Raw genomic sequence first — 22,865 nt, forward strand, 5'->3', positions numbered from 1 at the left:
TCTCTCTCTCTCTCTCTCGCAGCCACACCCTCCCTCCCTCCATCTCGCACGCGTGCAGCTGTGCGGGGACTGACCGTGCGTGCCGTCTCCCCGACGGGCACCCGCAGCATCAGCAACACAAAAGCGGTCGGAGCAGCCGGAGCAGCCGGGCTTCACCTCAGCGCGGATCGACGAGGAGGGACCGCGTCCGGACCGACGACCAGGTGCCGGGATCTTCTCCTCCATGTTCATTGTGTGCGTTTTTATTATTTCCATTTTCACGACGCTGATGACCTTGTCACCGCATCCCACCTCTCATTTTCTCATTGACCCGCTCAGATCTTCTGCTCCATCCTTCGCAGATGTGTGTGTGTGTGTGTGTGTGTGTGTGTGTGTGTGTTTGTCTGTGTGCGTTCGCCAGTGCGTGTGTGTGTGCGCGCGCTGTAAATGGGCTGGGACTTGCAATTTGATCCGGCTCAAAATGCGCAAACGCCGATGTCAACAGGCCAAATTGTAATTAATCGTTATTCCTTGTTTTTAATCCGGACTGGTGCTCATCAGTAGGTCGCTGTTTTTAGGATTTCATGTGTGACAATATGTGGGAGAACGAGAGGCCAGATTCTTTGTTCTCCGTGCGCCTTTTTTTTTCTTTCTTTTTTTTTAGTCTGCAATTAAGACATGTAATCCCTTTGCGGCAGCAACCGCTAATCTGCCATCAACGGTTACGTATTGATCCTCTAGATTGTACATTTAGGTCCATGCTGATGTGGTCGTTCACTTACAGCCGTCTCTCCGCGAACGACACACACACACACACACAATAAAAGCTTTTTTTGAAATGTCAGCTGGAGAGCCACGCACAGGCCATATGGTGCGGGCCTGCATGTGCGAGACAGAAAATGTAAATTATGGGTCTATTTTAAAAATGTATTATCCACGCGTCGTTTAAAGGCTTTTTAAAGTCAATGCTGCGTTCACTGTCACCGTCAGTGGACTGTGTGTGCTGAGACAGGATAGATGGCAGTGGGCCAGAGATGAATTCACAGGCTGCTGATGTTGGATTTATGGTGCTGGTTTCTGGTTTTTGATTGGCTCCTGATTGACAGGCAGGTGTGTGATGTGTTGGTTCGTGTGTGTGGACTGATGGTTGAGAAAGGGGTGTGTGTGTGTGTGTGTGTGTGTGTGTGTGTGTGTGTGTGTGCTTCAGTAGGAATATGTGAGAGCTGTCATAGTAAAGACTACGTCACCACCACTGCCTCTGTTTTATGAAGATCTGCAATGTTCAGCCTGGAGGTTTGGACTCTCACATGCGCTGAGCTGCACAGTAAACAATCGTCTGACTAAGTTCTCGTATCATCGGCATCCAAATGGTGACCAGCGAGCGTCTCTTCGGAGACATCTGTGGAGCGTCTCGCCAGTGCCAGACAGCATCCATTTTATTTGAGCTGCTCATCACCCCTCTTGACCTCAGATAAGACCGGGCTTGAGTTTAAATCACTGTAAGGCAGACAAAGAACAGAGACACATTGTTGTTTCTGCAGGTTTTAAATGTCGATTGATTAGGAGTCACATTGTAGACATTTGACAGACAGAACTGGAAGCACCGCAGCATCCACTTGTCAGTAAAAGATGCCTTTGGACAAAAAGCACAAGTGATCATTATGTGATGTTTTGCATCTAAAACTGTATATTTGTGAAGAAACTAGCTGCTATTGTAGAAGAAGCTCTTAACGGACACCTATTATGCCTTTTCGTGTGTCCTATAGGTTCTCATGTAAACGCTCTTGAAAGTTAAAAAGCTGAAGTCCCTTTTCCTCTCTCGCATACAAAACACCGCTCCTGAAACGCCTCGTCAGTAGTCCCGCCTTTAATTCTGTGACTTCTTGACATCACGCTACGTCACCATGTCACACATTTGTATACTTTATGGCTACATTCACATCATAAATGAAGCTAACTGGAAGCTAAAAAAGGACGACAGAGCTGACTGTAGATACAGTAAGCGCCGCTGGCTAAGGCGTGTGAGAGCTGACCAATCAGAGTCAACGAGGTATTCAGGAGGAGGGGCCTTAAAGGGACAGGAGCTAAATTAGCATTTTGAGCCTGAAAATAAGCACAATATTTCTCCGCTTTGAATAAACATGCTTAAAACTAAGATGTAATAATTACAGAGTAATACTATGTACAGTATCGTATATATGTAATATGACAGATATCGTGTTAGTATCAGTGCTGCCTTTATCTGAGGCACAGAGCTGTAATCACAGATCACAGCTGAACACTTGATTTCCAATGATGGCTGCCCTAATTATTCACCATGGTCCAAGTTACCATCCACCCTTCTAATATGTGGTCCCCAGATGTCTTATACACATTTATGTAACACATCTCTGCTCTTAATAATATAGTATAGGTGATGTGTATTCTATCAAAATGGCCACTGCCTTCAAGGTTTGTTTTAATGACACGTTTGAGGCATTTAGGTCAGAAATAAACAAAACAAAAAGACAGCATCAGAGTGATGATGCATATGTTGCTACTGCGACTAGGTCAGTTTGTTTAGTTTATGTCAAGGCAAAATAAATATATAAATATAATATAGTCACTTAACAAATTACAGTACAAGAGGGGAAGTAGGCTTAAAAAAAGCCAAGACAAATGAGAAAAGAGAATGAACACGCTGTAGGAGCAATAACAACAGGGCCAAAGATGGAAAACCAAAACAACAGAACAAAAACAGCACATTAAAAAACAGATTGAAACATTTTTTTTGTAAATATGATTCACGTACGACTATATTAGTTAATAAAAAGGCTTTTTCCTAATCTAATCATCTGATAGCCTCTGGCAGCATATCACCAGAGTAAGAGCTAACTGCTTCTAACTGTATCCGCTGTTAGCTAGTTAGCTCAGTTAACCCTGCAGCTAGCGCCTGGAGTTCATGTTTACACTGCTAGCAGAGGAGCTCTGGGGCGGGACAGGCCGGAGCTACATGGCTAGCATGTTACCTTCAGTTGATATCCCTACAAAACAATATGTGAAATTCTTACACATCGCACCTTTAACACGCCATTTAGATTTTTATGGTATGACAAGAAGTGAAGATACATTTTCTAATTTCTGTGAAAATTCAGAAAGACTCTTTAATCACATGTCAAGTGCACTAGCTGCCTCAGTATCATCGAGACTAGCAGGAAGTGGATGCTCCCGGGCCTCCTTACACATGAAGTGTTTTCCTGTCGGAATATCTGTGTGAGAGCATGTTGGTGCTGCTTTTACTGGTGTGTGTGTGTGTGTGGGGGGGGGGGGGGGGGGAATTTCTATTTCTGTTTTAGTCAGAGAGCAGTCTGTCTTTGAAGAGCTCTGCTGCTGTAATGTAGGCTGCATCCAGGTTGGTAAAGCCCTCATCATTACCATATCCCTGAGAGACTGCAGTGTGATGCTGCCAGAACTTGCGGGGTGGGGGGTGGGAAGCAGCCTTATTACACACTGACACTATATGCTGATGTGCACAGCTATTATGATTCCAGATCAGAGTGATATGACCATAAAATGAGGATCTTGCACAGTTATTTGGTGTTGAGGCTGCCAAACAGCTCTGAAGGCTACAAGCTCCACTAGACAGGACTTTAATGCACATCAGTGACCATGAAATTATCAAGCAGTTGTGGTGCGCCGCATTACAAACCGTTCTAATCAAACATGTGCGTCCACGGTTACTGTTAAGCCACAATGAAGGCCTTTGTGTGCATCAGCCAGTCCAAATGATGAATGCCACTCTGTTCTCTGCACTGGCTTTCTGGCGGAGAAACAAAGTGTCACTTTGTGCCTCCTCAGCACGGCAGCACCAACAGACAGACACAGGAGAACGCCCATCTCTCCTCACTCAGAGCTCACACTATACCCCGATCCCCGCTGACACACCTCCTCCTCCCCTCGCACTGTACATGTGCTCCGCTCTAACATGCATCTGCACTCGTGAACCCCCATCAGTTCTTATTCCCCAGTACATGACTGCGCCTTAGAACAGCAATCAAATTTTAATCTATATGGGAATATCAAGGGATGCTGCTCTTGTACGCCCGCACACACACATACTCGCACAAGCCCGCACACATCTAAGGCCTCGCTGCATGTGTGACACCTGACTCCAGGTAATGCCCTAGATCCACAGTGACAGCAGGCAGGTGGAACGGCCACACACTCATAGATACCCCTCGCACACCGAGCGGCTGTAGGACGGTAAGGAAGGCATTCTTACACAGAAAGTCGATGAAATGTTAGGTGTTGATCACATACGTAGTTTGCCGGGTTTGACTGTGTGTGTTTTCTGACTCTCCGGTGTGCAAAACCAGTCTGAGCAGCTAATTTTTTTACAGGGTGGATTTAGTGTAAGTGTAAAACTAACACTGCAACTTAAAATGTTTGTAATGTATGACAGCTTTGAATATCGCAAGCGACAGTGTTTGTGTCGGAGGTGCTCAGAAAGCAGACGATGGCCTTTCTGTCGCTCTCGGTTCGCACACTTGGTTGGTTCTGCCGTTAGCTAATGTGGAAAATATAACCACGGTCATGTGATACATGTCGCATGTCACTCTGAAATCCATTGTTTTTCCACACGTACCCCGTGGAAATCAAGAGAGCAGACAAATGCCAAGAACACCTTTGAGCATAATGTCTGTAACAGAAGCCGAACGTTATATAACTCACAAAATAAGTGTTTACTGCAGGCCTGTTATTTGGATTGTGTTTTGTCCAGTAATGTTTTGATAGCTACCATTAGTGGTTGTTAGTCACCTCTAACCTGGTTATTAATGGCACGGTCACCTAGTCAAATATATGTCAGTGTTTTAACATTTTCAAACCGGTTCGATACGAGGCTTTATACTGGACCAATAACACCGACCGTGACACGAGACTCAGTCAGTCCCAAGAGGAACACAATGAGAGCCCATGAAGAAGAGTGTAGCAGCCCTACAGTCCATCATGTCAACTGTGACACATCATGTTTTTATTCCTCGAAACAATTTAACTCAGCTTTTCTTATTCTAAAGCTCAAGATCAAAACCTCTCCAACCTTTCAAATGTTGGCAAGCTAATAAGTTAAACTAAGATGGTGATTGTGGTTAATATTATATCTGCTGTGTCCGATGTATAAATCTCTATTTTTACGGCGCCATGCTATGACGCACTTTGAAGATCTGGTTGTTGGTGTATGAATAGTTTTCCATCTGTTCATTTGGCGTTGAGTTTGAAGGAAAAACAGAAGTCAAAAAAATTATATTAAAAAGCAAACCGCCGTAGGATTGTTACTGGCTTCCATGCTGCTTGTCTACTGTATGTGCTGGTTTTTGGCACATTCGTAACACAAAATGAAGAAAAAGAACATATTTGTGCTACTTCTGGTCTAAGAATTGTCGTAGGAAACATTCATCACAGACAGAGAGATACGCAGTATTGTTGTTTACATGAGAAGTGACAGAAATAGCCGTGAATTAAACGGGGGGGAAAAAACGACAAAGAGAAGTTCTCACCTCCACACAGCTGGCCAATCACAGCATGAAGCGGGCGTGAATGTCAGACTGTTGTTCTGCCTAATTCAGATGTGTGTATCGGTATTCTAGCATCCGACAAGCAGTTCTGAAGAAGCATGCTGGCAGGTTTAATCTCAGTAACACGTTTTATCTAAGCTGTAATCGAGGTTGATATAGATTTGGGTCTGACATGCTGAACTTGTTCACTAACACACACACGGGGCTGTGTAGTTTTTCACAGCCGCCTGAACATTTGCACAAACAGTGTCACCACATGTTGTTGCTTTGCCCACTTGTTTGGCATGTTCGTGCCCCGCAGAGGCCGTGTGCCACACAGGTGGGAGGAGTTGAGCTGCAGTGAAAAAAATGAGGTAGAACATGAAGAGATGTAGGTGTTTTGGTGAAAACTGGGTCTTTGATGTGCTGGAAATCAATGTCCTCGTAACAAGTTTGCCGTCAGTTTGACAACTCAGCTGATCATTTGGTGATTCAGTCTGCAACTGAAAAGCAAACCATAACTTAACAATGATAAATAGTGTGAATAAACACTGTTGGTATGTATGATTTTAAGCTTTAAATGGTCATGGGTCAAACGTGGTTTCCTTTGTTTTCAAACGATAACAAGTTAAATCTTACTTGTTTTCTCAAGATCACAAGTTATTCATGTCATCATCACAGAATAACAAATTACATTTTCCAGAGACAAGGAAATAATGTTTTCTCCGATCTAGAGGTAACGACCTTTGTTTATGTCATTATTGTGTAATAACAAATGTTGTTTCTCGAGATAACGAGATGCTGGCATGACAATGCTGATCTAAAACACGTTCAGCTATAAGTAACAAGATGGAATGACCTTTTGTTTCTAGTTATATCGAGTTAACAAAGATCGTTTTCTCTTATTATCTCCGGACAACATTTGTTATTCTGTGATAGTGAAATAAGCAACTTCTGATCCCTAAAAAACAAAAATATTTGACTTATTATCACAGAAAAATGGAAGAAATAATATATTTGACCCGTGACTGCTCAGGGCTTCTGTAACGTCAGATGTATTGTGACTATATAGACAGACTGCCATTAAAGCAGTTTATAGCCTTTAAAAGCTGTCAGCAAGAAGCTGCTGTAAGATCCCCACACAAACTGATGTGCTTCTGTCTAAATCAAACTGTTATGAATTGATTTCCTCTCAGTTTACAAGCCATTAGATGTCGGAGAAATGTGAAAGATTTAACAAATCAAAATCAAACAGACATAAAATTAAATGCAGTTTATATAGCTTTATGTATTTCCCTTTTTTGGCATGTCTTCACTGAGTCATAATTACATAAAAACACACGTTAAAAAGAAAATTATTTGGCTCTTTGGCTTCACTAACTGAATGAATCGTTGATCGTTGTGACACAAATTTTCCATTCAAGGATTTTCTATATTTGATTTGTATTCATTCAGGCAATCTCCCGTAGAGAAAGAGACATTCTGGGGAAGCCTTTAAATCCCAGTGAACATTATTAAAGGAAACATAGATTTAACATCAGTCGACACCACCAGGACCGCCCACTCCTCCTGACGATGATGCTCTTTTTATACTCTCAATCAAAAATAATGGCTCACTAGGAGCAGCAGCTGCTGGCATGGCCGTCTTCTCTCCAACCAGTCAGGGAGTGTAGCTTTGCATTTCCAATATGATGTGTGATACAGCGGAACCGGTTATAATAATTATTGTACGTCAGTGTCTTTTGCTTGCGATGTAAACAGGATTACTGTGGGGTTTATCGGTCCACACCAGCGTGTCAAGACTTGTTTTACTCTCCGCAGTTGCAGCAGTAGTGTGACTTGGCTGAGGAGGTTGTGATTAATCAACACACATCTGATATTTATTTTCGATATGTAATTATCCCTTTTGTGAGTCAGGTGTGTGAACAACAGACACACGTGTACACTCCCTGGCTGACCTGGCAGGAGAAACACGGGCAGTGTGTGTGCCAAGTGAACTATTTCAGTCTGTTTGTTGTGTGACTGCGTCTGTCTCTTCTGGTTAACGCATCGCCATGGAAACCAGAGGCTGTTCAGACTTCACTGGATGGTAGAGAACGAGACTCGATGAGACGCTGATGACACGTTGTTGTTTTAAAGGCTTAGTCCACCGTTTTTACACATGAAAGTGTCTCGGGGGAGTACTGCTGCAGATATGAAAATAAAAGAAGTTTAAAGCCTTTTGTGGCTCCAGAGGAAGCTGTATGTAAACATGAGAAAGGACCTCCAGTGGTGTCACTCTGTGGCTACGTTGCATTGTGGGTAATGTAGGCACCATTTTATAAACCGTCCATAATGAGTCCGACAGTGTCATAGGAGGGCAGTGCGAGACCAGCGGACTGTTTCTCAAAACCTGGCACCTACATTACCCACAATGCAATGTGGTAACTGAGTGACATCATGGGGGGAATTTAAAGACCAATACTCACAAGGCGGCCATTTTCCTCAGACATCACTTTGAGAGTGGGAAGATGCTAAGATATTATTATGCTGCTGTTTTTCCAGGTTTCATGTTGTTTATAGAGAATCTTTTTTTAATATACCACTTGATGTCAGAGGAAAATGGCCACAGGTTGAATATGATCTATTACATTACATGCAGCTTCCTCTGGAGCCACAAATGGCAATATGCTGCTTATTCATATGTGTGGTATTACTCCCCAAGACCTGTAAACACACTTTAATGTGTGCAATTGGTGGAGAAGCACTTCGAGATGATGAACAGTGATTGTGAACTTTTGACGATACGGATTCACGTTTTGTCATTGTCACCTCATCCATCCTGATCGTGTTCATCTGTTCAAAAGTGCTTCCTCATCCATCCTCTCCGACGTCCCCCTCCATGCCATGCTGTCCCTGTGACTGCACCTGATGCCTACAGAGCTAACAAACCCAAACCTGCTGTTTTGTCTCTGTATTTATTCCACCGTTCTCTCCCAAAGCCACAGTGGAGGCGGCGGCGACGTTCACCTGGGTAAAAACGAGCTTTGAGCAAAAGGGCAGATCGATGTTCCCTAAGGTTTTACTGCATTGGTGCGCAGCTATCTCGAGCTGTGCAGCTGAAATAGGTAAACTGCTCCACCACGCTCGCCTGTGTCTGCTTTGTCGGCAAGCTACTTGCGCTGTCAGGTTATGGCACTTAGCCGCTACAACACTAAGCCATGCCATTGGACTTTGGTAGTTGTCAGGCCCGCTCTGGTGCAGAGCCGGCGTCACCATCAAATGATGATGAGAGAGCGCTGAGATGCCGCCGCCATACTATGATGCAGCTGTATCCTTGTCAAAGGCATTTCTCTGCTTCTGTAGAGCACATGGCCGCTCCTCGTGCTTCCCTCATCCCATCTCCGGCTGCTCCCCGAGTCTGTCCTCTGCAGCAATAGGACTGTAAGCACACAACAGAAAAAAAAAAAAACACGTCAGACGCTTGCTCAACATTCGGACTGGCAGCCAACATGTAAATAAACAGACAAGCAACAAAAAAGAATCAACAGTATCTGTCTTTACACCCAGCAGACACAATCACACACAGTCCCTGTCTGTGTTCACACACCCCTACTACCAAACATGCTTGTTCGCTCCTTGTTCTGCGCTGGCTGGTAATCAGACAGGACAAAGAGCCTTTTAGGGGTTGAGACATTTCTGAGAGAGTCTGTCCGACTCTGTTCCCCTCAGGAAGGAAGCCCACGGCATGCTGATCCCACTGGAGACGGCGGCAGGGCTCCTCTCCCCTCCCTCCTCTCTCTCTCAGTACTGTCTCTCACACGCTCTGGTTTGTAATATTTGGCGGCTCCGGGTCGTTGTGGTTTTTTTGCACAAACACACATTTTCCCGCAGTACATCAGAAAACCTCTGGCTCGGCCCGACACGCCGCCAACAGCTGCTCGAGGACGCAGGGTTCAGGATGCAATCTGTGGGTTTGTTGATGCAAATATGAGGTGGTTTGTTGTGCCGGGGGGATCTCGAATCATCCTGCTGAAAAAGTGAACACGTCTTTTTTTTTTAAGTTTTATAATTTCAGCGCTATCTGCATTCCCCAACCGCTTGTCATTTCACATGTACAGCTGACATTTTATTATCAGCATTTCGAGCCACGACAGAGTGGCCTCAGAGTGCTCATTTTGCTCTTAAAAACAGCAGAGGCTTTATCGTGCCCCCCGACAGGCCGATCACCGAGCGGGCTAACAAAAGCCGAGCTTTTTGACGAGAATGCTAGAGGCGACGGGAAATATTCAGTCCACCTTTTCCTGATCTCTCATATGTCTCTCCTCTTGATGTTATAAAAGGCTCCCACTTTCACCCCTCTGATAACAGCATCCCCGCGCTCACTCCCTTCTTCTCTCACCACAGCCAAGGTGTGCAGCGGCCATGGCAACAGACGCCACGGAAACTAAGCACGACATGCTTTTAGAGGTAACCGAACCCAAAGGCCCAGGTAAACAGGAAAAAATGAGTGCTTTCAGCGACTTCTTAAAGAGACAGCGATACAGTGATCACGTCACGTGGATGAGTGTTTTCTGTGTCACTGTCTCTTTAAGACCTGCATGGTGTGGTGATGGGTTTGACGTGAGCCTTTAAATAGATGTGTGCTGTGTCCACGTTTCTGATTCCTTCGGTCACGTCTTTGCGAGCTCTTGATTCTCCCCTTCAAGCTGTTTTTAAGACTTAATCTAAACCATTGTAGCAAGATTATGTAAGTAGTGTGAAATGGGGGAAAATAAGACATTAATTATGAAAATGTGAAAAAGTAATTATAAGCCCCAAATTCTGTGCCAAAACAATAGCTGGAGATTTTTGGAAATATGCTTGGGGTTTGGGTTAAATCAGAACTAGAGAGTATATTTCATTTAAAGAAATAGCGCAAAGAACCGTTCTGAATTCTTTTCTATATAAAAAAATGTGTTTTCGCTTTTCTGGCTTTCACAACAGTTTGTTTTACCATCCATCTCCGCTCTCCTACTGTTGATCTGATTGGTTTAGACGTTGACAAGACAGGTGGTTTGTCCAATCTACTGTCAAGTTTGTTTGTTGTTTTTTTTGAAGCACCTGCTCTTTTCCAAACAGTTTCCAAGGTCCACAATTCAGATGGATCTGACTTGTTGGGTTAACTATTTTCCCCTTTTTTCAGTCTTTATGCTAAGCTAAGCTAACGGGCTGCTGGCTGCAGCTCTATATTAAATGGACTGATGTAAAAGTCGTGTTAGTCTAAAACTCTCTATCGGAAAGTCAATAAGTGTATTTCCTATCATGTCAAACTAATCCTTTAATAAAATCTATTAGTCTTTGCTGACTGTTTTATCATTACGATCGTCAGCTGCTGTCTTCGGTTTTGAAATAAGTAGAATTCAAAAGCAGTTCTTCTGCAGCCTCCTGCTGTTTCTTCTGCTGCCAGCTAGGTAATTTGCCGTCACCAGATGGGAAATATTCCCCGATCAGATGGCTAAAATGAAAAAAAACCAGCAGGAGTCCAGGGCATCGAGGTCAAAACACACTGCGCGGCAAGCACACAGGAAGCAGGCGCTAACCCCGACGTTAGGCTGGGTGCTGCTGCTGCTGAGTCGTCTACGCTGCAGAAAAAAAAAAGTGTCCTTTCTCGTTTCACGCATGGGTGTGTGAGCATGCCCATGGCAGTGCATTACAGGCTTTGTACCAGAGTAAAAATGCTGGACAGGCCCTGATGCTCGAAGAGCATGCTGCAGGGAAACACAACATCAGAGTCACACCATAATATCACTCACTGCTCACAGACAGACGAAGAGAGAAGACCAGGAACTTCATCTGTGCGCCGTAAAAATTTACATTTCTCTATTAAAAGAACGTTACTTAAAATCATGTCCATGCTCACACATAATCTCCTGAGTTTTATCAATTCAATAAAGAAATGTTCCCTTTTCCTTCTCGTCGCTTTCAGAATCAAGTCCCTCCCAGCCAAAACTTTCAGACGAAACATAAAACTGACAAATTTGATCAAATCCCTCTTTAGATGTCTGTCCTGAGACAAGGGCGCACATTTAAACAGACGATCATGGAAACAGAGAGAAGAAGGGGACAATGGCACGAGAGGAAAAGAGAAATAAAAAGGCGGAAGTTAAAATCATTAGTGGCGTCTTATAATTGCTTTATATTTACAGAGATATATTGTACACTTATCACCCAGAGTCATAACTTGAGAGATAAAGCTTGTAAACAGAGGTGATTAAGTTCCCCTTCCGGTAATGAATGAGCTGTTTAGGGCATTCCTCGAGACTAAAGGTCAGCCTGGCTCTCTACAAAGGTATCAAAAGCTGCAGACCATCATCTCCGAAGGTTTCCACCAAGTCCTACCAAGCTTTACAACTTGTACCAAAATCACAATGTAAAAACAACCCGTGGTTTATGAGGACTGGCTGTGGGACTATTTCTTGGCGGGGAGCAGTGACTTCAACTCTCAGCTGATTTATCCACGGCACATAATCCCCTAGTAAAAAAACGCAACTTGATGTATTTACACTTTATTTTTTGTAAAACTTAGAGATGAAATATGTAAAAACAGGGTTCGTACGGGTGCTTGAAATCCTTGAAAGTGCTTGAATTTCAATGTTGTGTTTTCAAGGTCTGAAAAGTGCTTGGATTTTAGTTTAAGTGCTTGAAAGTGCTTGACATTATAACTCTGTGTCTTTTACAAAATTGGGATCAGACTGGATAATTAATTTCTGAAGTTTTTGCTATTATAGAATAATATTTTAGATGTTTACAGCATAATACAATGTACATAATTGTGATAAAAAGTGAAGAAAAAAATCACAAGTATATATATTCCTTTAGATACGTATTTTACCCCAGCAGTAAGGTGCTGGAAAATCTTAAAAATGACCCTTAAAAGTGCTTGAAAAGTGCTTGAATTTGACCTTGAAAAATGTGTACGAACCCTGAAAAACATTCAGAAATTTAACTTGTGAATGGGAAGAAAAAACAGTATAGACTTTATGTCAAAGACGTCTGTGTATTCTGTTGCAGAGATACCTGCTGGGGTTAGCATGCTAACCAGCTAACACACGTTGTACATCAAGAGCTTACATCTTGATATCAAACAAAGCCAACCTGCTCCCAGTTAGGACGCAGTCAGCTAAATCGTCCGCTAGCTGTACGGTTAACTTACGCGCTCACCGTAGCTCTGTTAGCAGCAGTTAGCGGTTACTCTGGTGATATCTACTTATATTGCACCTTTAAACAAACAGGGTACAACATGTTAATGAGTGAGCTTCAGAGGTGCTGGCAGGCAGATTTTGTGACATTTGCACAGAGCCAGGCTAGCTGTTTCCACTCGTTTCCAGTCTTTATGCTAAGCTTAGCTAACCGGCTGCTAGCTGTAGCTTCATATTTACTCTACAGACACAAGAGCGGTTTTGATCTTCCTATCTAACTTGTGGCAAGAAAGCGAGTGATATTTTCTAAAATGTCAAACTATTGCGTTGTGCTTTTAAAACAAAGAGGTAGTGAAGAAGATATAAGTGCATTTTAGGTGGAAGTTTGGGGTTTAAACTTATCTCATAAACCTTTCAGAGGAAAGTGTGGTCGAGAGTCAAACACACAACATTTAATTGGTTTCAGAATAAGTTTTATCTTTTGACCCTTCATTACTGAAACTTTACCCCTGTGGAGGTTCACAGTTTTGTCATTTTCAAGATAGCACAGATGTGATTAAGACTGATCCTGATACTGAATGTGATTTGGGTTATTGAGTCACGAGCAACTCATTCGCTCTTCCAAGATAAGGCACATAAATACTCCCACGCAAAAATAAAGAGGCGCACTCCAGAGTCGAGGACCAAAGCAGGCGGGGAAATTAGTTTACTGTATCATTTCCCATGATGCCTCTGGTGTAGTGAGACAGCATGCGAGGTGAAATCCCACACCAGTTGCTACTTATAGCTCTGAAAGGGATACCCGCGCAGCCCTGAGAACGCCTGTCCGCACAGTGGTGTAGAGTGGCTTTGTAGCTCTGTAACCTCACCCACTGAGCTCATCCAGCGGACCTCCACGACTACACACACACACACACACACACACACACAGACAAAACAAAGCACGCAGTCGGAGATGTTTATTATATGTTGAAATTAAGCCAAAAGATATCCGTTTCCATTTTCAAGCGATATCACATCAAGAAGTCTCATCTGTGGGATCCCGAGGAGAGAACACAGCAAATGTCTTTTTTCCCTGCACACATGGCAAAGTTTAGCCCATGTGAGAGAGTTTATAACCCTCCGGCATAAAAGATGATGAGGAAATAAAGACATGAACTTAGTTCCCTGACTTTGGTTCACGACTTCCTCATGAGCCGGCCCTGATTTTTTTCCCAAAAGTGACAGCTGTTTTTATGACAGAGGACAGATGTTGACATGTTGCGTTGGCTGCACCTTGCTCCTTTTATTGTCCCATATTAGTTTGGTGATCTGCGAGCGCTTTGCTGTGTCATTTGTTTTTGCGTCTGACAACACGCACAGCCTGTCTCGTGGAGGATCGTTGCAGATCGAACATCATGTGAGCTCGTGTGGACAGCCAGGATGTGGTCGTGGGTTTTTGACCGCTTTCATTTCTCTCCGGACCAAATCGTGGATTTGCGTTTGCGCTCTTTTCACCCAATAACCCAGAGATTTGTTCACCATTCCTCCAAAGCCGTGGGTGCTCCCTCTTTGTGCCTGTTGTTTATCTTTCCAACTTCCTGTAAATAACGAGTAAGTATGAAGCGAAGAGCCGAGGTTTTCTTCTCATTCCATCTGCTACTTTGATTTATTTTCTTTTAAGTCAATCGATTGCATTTCATTATCTGCACACACACACAAACGCGTGTACACAAACACGCCCATACTTACCGTCCTGCTTGTTACTTAGGCCCCGAGGGCGAGATACAAAGATTGATGATCTGATTGCATGCGGCCGTGGATGTCATCTACTTTGTTTTTCCAAACAGAGAGAAGGCGACAGGGCAAATTCCAGCCCTTCAGACGACTCTTCGGGAAGAAGAAGAAGAGGGAGGCGAAGGGGGGCTTTGATGGAGCGGAGCTAAAGGCGAGTTTTTCTACTGGGGAAGTGTGCAATGGAGTTGTGTCTGACGATGAGGAGTCCAATCAAAATCTGAGGTAACTACGAGGATTCATTTTTTACACTCACACATAATGAAACTGAGCTTTTCTGCTTCATCGTTTGATTATTGCTGAATCAAGGTCTTCTCAATTATATGTGCCCGTGTAGAGAAATGCAAATATCTCCCAGACAGTGAGGGGTTGGACAGACAGCTTGGCTTCTCCACGCAAAAATTAAAGTGTCAGATCAAACTCTCATAAAAGCCGCGAGTTGTCTGTAAAGGAAAGGGCTCGGCTCAAACACTCCTTGTGAAAGGGCACAATTTGAGCCTTTAATTGATGTGCTGCGACTGCTGCTGTAAAGCGGTCATTCATTCATTTGTTTGTGTAAAATGATTTACAGAGTGACGCTGCAGCCCGCGCATGATAAATGAATGAGTGACTGACAGTAATGGCACACTGCAACACTTTCATTTGTCTGCAGGGAGTTGAATCCCATCGGATCCCGAGCTCTCTCACACGACAGCATCTTTATCCCAGAGGAGCCGGCGGCTGAGCCCGGTCTAGATCACAGCATGTCCCAGGAAAACGTCTCGGACAAAGTCAGGAATCTGCAGGTGGGCCTTGTGGAGATGGTGCGCTCCGTTGCTGAACAGCGATCTTCTGTCTGCATACATAACGTGGTGCTTTTGTCGTTGATCCAACAGAAGCAGATTGCTCAAGGTATAAAGTTTGGCCAGCGGCCTCCATCTCTGAGGAAAAGTGAGGGAGATGAGGGGAGTTCGGATGAAGAAGAGGTTCCCCGGAGTCCTCTGAAGGTTTTGGCTCAGGTAGAAGCTGAGCCAGCAAACACAGAGCCAAAGGTAATGAATTATTCTTTCCTACTGATTTTACACATCAGAGTCTGTTGTACAGGTGTTGTATCGTCCTACTGCATGTACGGCAAAAGTTGTATGAAGCCTTTTGCGGCTCCAGAAGGAGAAGTGTGATGTCAGACACGTTTCCATGAGTGACTTCACTTGAGTTGGCGTCAGAGCTCGTCACCACGTGGTGTAAAGGTCGAGGGAACAGTTTCTTGTAGCATAACAAGGTCAGATGTGGAATGAGATCTCTTATCCATGAATTGAAAGTTGGAGGATATCTTTCTTTCCATTTGAGTAACATATATGTAGCAACCCTTCTTACCAGGAGTGTAGCACATGCTAGCATGTTTCTGCCACATGGGTGGAGAACGAGATCCCGTGTTTCTGCACCACAGGTGCAGGTTTAATGGGTATTCCTGGTATGTCAGAAAATACTTTGAACATAGATTTCCAAAAAGCTTTCATTCTGTGTCAACCTGGGCTATGGAAATTTGAAAATGAAAAATGAAATAAAAACAAAACTGTGTGAGTTAGAAAGCAGTGAGCTTACCTGAACTCTGGAGGGATTCTGAAAACAGTAACACGCAGGTAGCGCGAGGATGGAGGATGAAGGCTGCCTGAAAAAGGTGCCAATTCCCAGACTTATACCCACAGCCTACACCAGTGAGTCAGACTTAACACCGACTATGCATTCTTGTGCTCCTCGGATGATCCCACTTCCTGAGATCGGAAATCATTCTTACGACTTTGATGCGTTCAGGTAACAGCTGTTCAAGTCAGTTGTTTTTCATTCGATCAGAGCGATTAAGCAACACATTGGAAGCTGGGCCCAATACTTGAATGACAAGTAAGAGTAAAGGAAACGGACCATTTAAGCCATGAAATATATTTTTTTAAATATGCACGTTACCATCAACCCATGTTTCAGCGGCATATTCTCCTACTTTCTGAGTTGTTTCTCGAACTTGAGGGATGGCGTTCATGTGAATTACCTCAGTCGCAAAATATGTTTTTGCAAATATTCCGAAAGCACATGAACGTACTATGAGCTGACCTTTGAGAGGCCCATTTGCATTGTGGGTAATGTAGGCACCAGGTTTTGACAAGGAAGAAGAATGCATGGAATAAAATATCTGGTTCCACATGGATTTTGATCCTTTTTTAGAAAAAAGAAACATGTGTATTTTGAGTCCAACAATGTTTTAGAGGCACAATGCTAAATCGAGTACTCTTTTAAAATATAGTTAAGATTGTGCGTGTTTCAGTCCCTCATGGACGCTCTATCAATGTGACACAAGCAGGTGCAGGGTGCTCAACAAGCTGAACCACACAGCACCCCGGTGAAGTCCCCGAGGTCCAGGCGAGTTCTTCCACCCACTGGTACCATCGAGTCCATCAATCTGGATGCCGTTCCACAGTCTGTTCCTCGCTTAGACAACACCGCTGCCAAGCATAAACTGTCCGTCAAGCCTAAAAACCAGAGGATTTCCCGCAAGCACCGGAGGTTTACGCAGGTGAGCTGGAGGTCAAGCTGTGACTCTGTTGATTTCTCACTCGCTGTTGTTGAAACTAATCATATTTCCTAATTCTCAGGACCTCCAGGAGATATCTATCCCTGGTGTGGTGCAAGAGGACTTCGAAGCCGCAGGCGTCTCAACAGTCGACCAGCGCAGAGCATCTGCTGAGTCCCTGGAAAGCTACAAGAAGCAGAGGCTCCATGAGGAAGAAAGACAGGAGGTGAGGAGGAGGAGGGAGCTGCAGGAACAAAGACTCAAACAGGAGGAAGAGGAGAACAGGAAGAGAGCAGCGGAGGAGCTGAGGCAGCGCGAGCTAGAAGAGGAGAGGTGTCGTAGACAGCGGGAGGAGGAGGAGGAACGAAGGCTTAGAGAGGAGGCGGAAAGAAGGAGGAAGGAGGAGAGAAGGATCAGAGAGGAGGAAGAAAGGAGGCAGCGGGAGGAGGAAGAACGGGTTCGGAGGGAGGAGGAGGAAAGGAGGATGCGAGAGGAGGAGGAGGAGCGCCGACAGCGGGAAGAGGAGAGGAAAAGACTGGAAGAGCAGAGGAGGAAAGAGGAGGAGGAAAGGAGGAGGCGAGAGGAGGAGGAAGAAGCAAGGCGGAAGCAGGAGCTTGAGGCGGCGAAGAAGAGGAAGCTCAGAGAGGAAGAAGAGGAAAGAAAGAAAAAGGAGGAAGCAGAGAGGCTGAGGTTGCAGGAGATGGAAGAGAAGAAAAAAATGGAAGCAGAGGAGAGGAAGAGAAGGGAGGAGGAGGAGGAGCAGAGGAGGCTGTCATTGGAGGAGGCTGACGGCTGCTCAGATCCACAGGAGAGGAAGAGGAGGGCCGAGGAGCTGCGCTGGAGGGAGATGGAGGAGAGACAGAGGCCTTTCTCTTTCAAAGTTTCCTCGGGAGAGAAACAGATTCTGTTCCAGAAGGTTAACCTGACACCTGTCACGCCGGCCTCCAGCCACCAGAGCGGCGCTGTAGCTGAACAAAGGGAGAGCGCCAAGGCTTCCTCGGCTGAAGGACCAGACTCCCCCAACCTGCCAACGTCTCCCTATGTCCCCCACACAGCCATCTTAGTGACCGGCGCCCAGCTCTGCGGGACGGCCGTCAATCTAGACCAGATCAAAGACACTGCCTGCAAGTCTCTGCTGGGTCTGGGAGAGGACAGAAAGGCCCAGGGCACGCCGCCGACCAAGAGCAAGACTTCACCAGACCGCAAGTCTGCCAAAACCAAATCACTCAATGAGACCACATTGTCTACGGACCAGTCCGGTGCAGCCGTCCTGGCAGAATGGGCGAGCATCAGATCAAAGATATTCAAAGGGGTGGAGGAGGGGAAATACGATGAGTACCCCGAGCCGAGCAAGACCCAGCCATCGCCCAGCAGTGAAGACCCGCCCGCCTTCTCCCACACCAACCTCAGGAAGACCATGTCTGCAAATGCCAAGTTCTCCATCACGCCTGCGAAGAAGAAGTTTGGAGATTCAAACAGGAACTCCGAGGTGTTTGGTGCAGATGAGAGGGAGGTGGGAGAGGAAGCCACTCCGTCCGAAAGCCCCACTGCTGCTTCCCCAGCTCCAACCAGTAAACCTCAGAGCAGGACGAGTAAAAGTGTCCGCATCTCAGAAAGAGGGTCAGAGGAGTTTATGTTTGCCAAAGACCTCCCCTCTTTCCTGGTTCCCAGCCCCGGAGCCAAATCTGAGGGGCCAGAGGTGAAGAGCAGAGCTCCGAGTGAGACGGAGGTGTCTGAAAGTACAGAGGAGGGCGAGGACCAAGGCCACGGCGGTGAGGACAAGCCCTCACCTTTTGGCATAAAGCTGAGGAGGACCAACTACTCCCTCCGCTTCCACAGCGAACAGTCCACTGAGAAGAGGAAGAAACGCTACAGTGCCGGGGACAGCTTTGACGGCGTCCCATCACCTCTCACCCCCATTGAGCCAGACTCTGACGCTTCCTCTGTCTTTTCTGATAGATCAAGTCCCGCGTCGCCTCAGAGAGAAGGCGCGGTGGGCAAGTACTTACATGCGTGTGCCTCCCCCGCCGTCCCTCGGGCCAAACCGTGCAAGTCTACCAGCGAAGGTGAGAAAGTGCTTTCCAAGCCACCGATCTACCGCAGACCGACCACGTCACCCAAACCCGTCGGAGCAGTCCCAACACCTCCCCCGTCGCCACTGCCTAAGGTGGCCCACGGGCCTCCCAGTGATGTCGTGATGCAGAGGACAGCGGCTGCGGAGTCATCCAGCCAGGAGCAGCCGAGCAAGAGCGAGGAGGCGTCGCACCGGAGCGGCCAAGGACAGGTCATCGTGGAGGAGGAGCAGAAGGAGAAGAGGTCCTTCTTCCCCTCCATCAACATCCCCTGGAGGGAGAAGGTGGACCGAAAGACAGAGCTCATCAGGAAAGGTCAGTGTAACTTTGAGTGTAACACAAAGGATTTTGCTGTGTTTTCTGGGCAACACATACTCGGGAGAAAGATGGTTGATTGTTGAGTCTTACTCCCACATGGTCAAAATATCTGCGCTTTGGTTTGGCGACCAATGAACTGATATTTGACGACTGTTTTCCTCCAGAGTCGTCTTTGAATCGCGTGTTTCCAAACCGCAAACAACAAATCCTGCGTAACATGCAACATAACAAGTTTTTGCACAGCTGCGTCTAAATACACAACATTTAATATTTGAGATTGTCGGCTTTTGTTAAATGAAAAATACCATTTTGTAGAAAAGATGCTAATTTAACAAACATTATAATTGTAGTATTGGGAGCAAAACTAGTCTAAAAGAAGAAATTCTGCATCTTGCCCCAGTAATGTGCCAATCTGCATGTGTTCCCCTTCAGAAAAACCTTCACTACAGAGCAGGCACTCGCTGGACAGTTCGAGGGTCCAGGAGAAGGAGGCCGGGCCCTTGTGGATCACGCTGGCTCTGCAGAAGCAGAAAGGCTTCAGGGAGCAGCAGCAGAACCGAGACGAGCGCCGCAGCATCAGAGAGGCCAAACTGGCTGAGAAACATGCGAAAGATAGAGACAGTGTATGTGACAAAGATCGCTTCTTCACACACTTCACATGAGATTTCCTCACATCATTTCCTCTCACACGATCCTTAATCCGTCCTGCAGGTTACGCTGGTGAGCCCCACAGAGAGCAGAGGCAGCGGGAGCACCAGTCCTTCCTCTAAACCTCAGACCCCCGAGGAGCCCAAGAGACCCGACAGCCTGCTGGGACGGTTTGAGCGCCGAGAACACCTGAAAAAAGCCAACACCTTACCAAGCTCTGTCACTGGTAAGAGGCTGCACGCTGGGGATTAAAGGTGCAATATGTAGTTTTGGGGGAAGAAATTTTAATCAGAGGAGAAAAATGTTTTATGCCTCAACGAGCTCTCTTTGTTTTCATGACTGAATAAACTAACTGACCTTAGAGGACGACACAGCTTCATTCTGTTTTACTTTGTTTATATGTGGCGGACCCTGCCACCTGTCTAGCTTCAAACAGTGTTCTGGGGATCTTATTTTCCTCTAAGAACAGCTTGTTTATTCAGTTATGGAAAAAATAAATATCTCTGAGTTTGTGTTTTTACGATATAATATCATTAATATCGTAAATATTAAACCTCTGAGTTTTGATTTCTACTCCAAAACTAATCAATTATCATTTACTGTTTTGATGAATGAGGAGTAGGACATGTTCAGTTACCATCAGCAGCGACTGTATTCAGCTGATACAGCTGTGTGACTGCGATCAGTAATCGATCAGATGAAATTGCAAACAGTAAGGCTGGATTACACGCTGCATCATTCCCTGTGAATCCCTCGACCGTGTGGTGGCAATGAAACAATGAAAACTACTGTAGAATGAGGTCATAACAGAATGTAAAAAAAACCCCAACATCATTGAATGACTGTTGCTGACCATAAATATAATCAAAAATCTTTTTCAACCAGAAATACCAAATATTTGCTGCTTCCATATTCTTTAATGTGAAGACTTGATACTTTTCCTTGTTTTGAGGTTCAAATAAGACAAACAATGACGTCCTCTGGGGCTCTAATAAAAATGTTAAGGTCATTTTTCACTGTTTTTGAGGTTAAAAAGTTCATACAGTATAAAAGCCTCAACTCATAGTGCATCTAAATCACTTGCATTGCATCCTTTACATAAGATGAGCCTTAAGGGGCTGTAACCACACATGTCTAACTCATTTTTTCTGTCCATGTTTCAGTGGAGATCGCAGACTCTACACCGTCGCCACCTGCTGTCAAGGAGGTGTCAAAGCGCTTCCCCTCCAGTGACTCTCCGCAGTCCACGGAGCCGGCCTGGCTGGCCCTGGCCAAGCGGAAGGCCAAAGCCTGGAGCGACTGTCCGCAGATCATCAAATAACCCCCCACCACGGCGTGACACCGGGCTCTGGCCTGCACTGAGACTGCACACTGCCCCACGGACTCTGAGGCACCTGGAGAGTCACCGTCCACCTCCCCGCCCCCCCCTCGCCCCTCCCAAAACTCAACCTGACTGTGAACCAAGTAAAGCCCTCCATCACCTCGTGACCCCCACACACACTGGCTGGTACTATTATCATGTTAAAGTGCGCTTCACATTCAAATATTACAATACTGTCGCACAGATATATGTAAACAATTGTTGCGCGCATGCACATACTGTATACAAACACACACTTATATGTCCCAAAAAAAGACGCAGATAGAAGGAACACGTTGCAGTCCGCCCGCCCGCCGCCCGCCCGGGGGGAGTCCTCAGCAGCCAATCACAAACCATGGCTGGCCATTGCAATAGCCAACCCCCCCCAATTTATTTTTGTTTCATTTTTTGTAGCCAACTGTGTCACCATGGTTGTAAATAACTCATCCGCTCAACACAACGAAAGGTGAAACACTTCTGTGTAGGAGAGCTGACGCCCTGACATACCACAGTGTTTAATCAACAGAGGGTAACTGTCTGAATCGTGTTTTAAGGGCTACTAGTACAAAAAACAAACTGTCGAATCTGCTCCTGGACGGCTGATGGAAGTGTTACAGGCGTCTCCTCGGTATTATTTATGTGAAGCAGCGGATTCCGTTGAAAACGATACTGTATCTCCTCTCTGAGCCTCGTTTGTCATGTACAAAAGAAGCCTTTTCTTTCTCTTTCTCTCTTTTTTTTTTTTACTCATACTCTTTGCATAACAATTCTCACTGTGTCCGTGACGACTGTGATCACTGTCAAAGAGGCTATTGTGCTACCGCGCCATTATAAAGTAAACAGAATCCGTCATGATCACACGGTGGGTGCACCTAAACACAGCACTGACGACCACTGGAGTGTTACTGGGGCATTTTACAGTGAGCTGCACATTATCCTCACAGCCGAGCGATGACGTCATGTGGTAACTTTTTTTTTTTTGGTTTTTTGCTTTGGTAATGGAGACAGACACAACATCTGCTTGCTGTAACATAAGATTTTTTTTTTTTTTTTGTGGCTGTCGTCCCGTTAACACACTTGTGTTTGTAGGCTTTACGCCCTCACTTCCCTCGTAAAATGTGATACGCTCTTAGATGAAAGCACTTCCTCTATGAAAAGAAAAGAAAATTAAAAAAAAAAGTCAGCATTCTCATTTCCTGCCACTCATTTCTTAACGGTCTGTATGTATGTAAGTATGTACTGTACGGAGGTCAAAGGCGACAACGCGAGCTTCGATCAGAGAGAGTCACCTCGTCATTTTGTTTCTAACGTCGGTCGTGCACAATAGTGTAGTGTGCGCAGTGTTATATGTAACAAGGAAAATGTTTGGTATTATTTGCACTTTTTTTTGTCCCACTTAGAGATATTCATGAGAACAATTCTTAAAGAGACACAAAATGTTATGAATAATGTAAATTAAATACTGATGTCTGAACTGAGAGC

At 45.2% G+C, this 22,865-nt stretch overlaps 1 protein-coding gene across 3 annotated transcripts; it reads left to right on the forward strand.

Moving 5' to 3' along the window:
* The first annotated feature begins 12 nt into the window (after positions 1 to 12).
* Positions 13 to 22,861, forward strand: cracd (capping protein inhibiting regulator of actin dynamics). Of its 3 annotated transcripts, none has more exons than XM_030434218.1 (9): positions 13 to 234; positions 14,500 to 14,668; positions 15,096 to 15,228; positions 15,319 to 15,474; positions 16,773 to 16,988; positions 17,068 to 19,372; positions 19,808 to 19,998; positions 20,087 to 20,249; positions 21,187 to 22,861. In XM_030434218.1, exons 3-9 carry the CDS (start codon positions 15,187 to 15,189, stop codon positions 21,342 to 21,344), a joined length of 3,231 nt encoding a protein of 1,076 aa, XP_030290078.1. In that variant the 5' UTR covers positions 13 to 234; positions 14,500 to 14,668; positions 15,096 to 15,186; the 3' UTR covers positions 21,345 to 22,861. The 3 variants fall into 3 exon arrangements, with proteins under 3 accessions (XP_030290078.1, XP_030290077.1, XP_030290079.1); XM_030434217.1 differs by having other exon boundaries at positions 13 to 203; XM_030434219.1 differs by having other exon boundaries at positions 13 to 203; positions 16,776 to 16,988.
* The last annotated feature ends 4 nt before the right edge of the window (positions 22,862 to 22,865 follow it).

This window comes from Sparus aurata, chromosome 11, assembly GCF_900880675.1.
Source record: "Sparus aurata chromosome 11, fSpaAur1.1, whole genome shotgun sequence".
Taxonomy (NCBI): Eukaryota; Metazoa; Chordata; class Actinopteri; order Spariformes; family Sparidae; genus Sparus; species Sparus aurata.

Excerpts from the sequence above, each read along its gene's own strand:
- cracd (XM_030434218.1), top strand. The coding sequence starts at position 15,187 with ATGTCCCAGGAAAACGTCTCGGACAAAGTCAGGAATCTGCAG. Across the intron at positions 16,989-17,067 it reads AGCACCGGAGGTTTACGCAG|GACCTCCAGGAGATATCTAT; the intron begins GTGAGCTGGAGG and ends CCTAATTCTCAG. Across the intron at positions 20,250-21,186 it reads CTTACCAAGCTCTGTCACTG|TGGAGATCGCAGACTCTACA; the intron begins GTAAGAGGCTGC and ends TCCATGTTTCAG.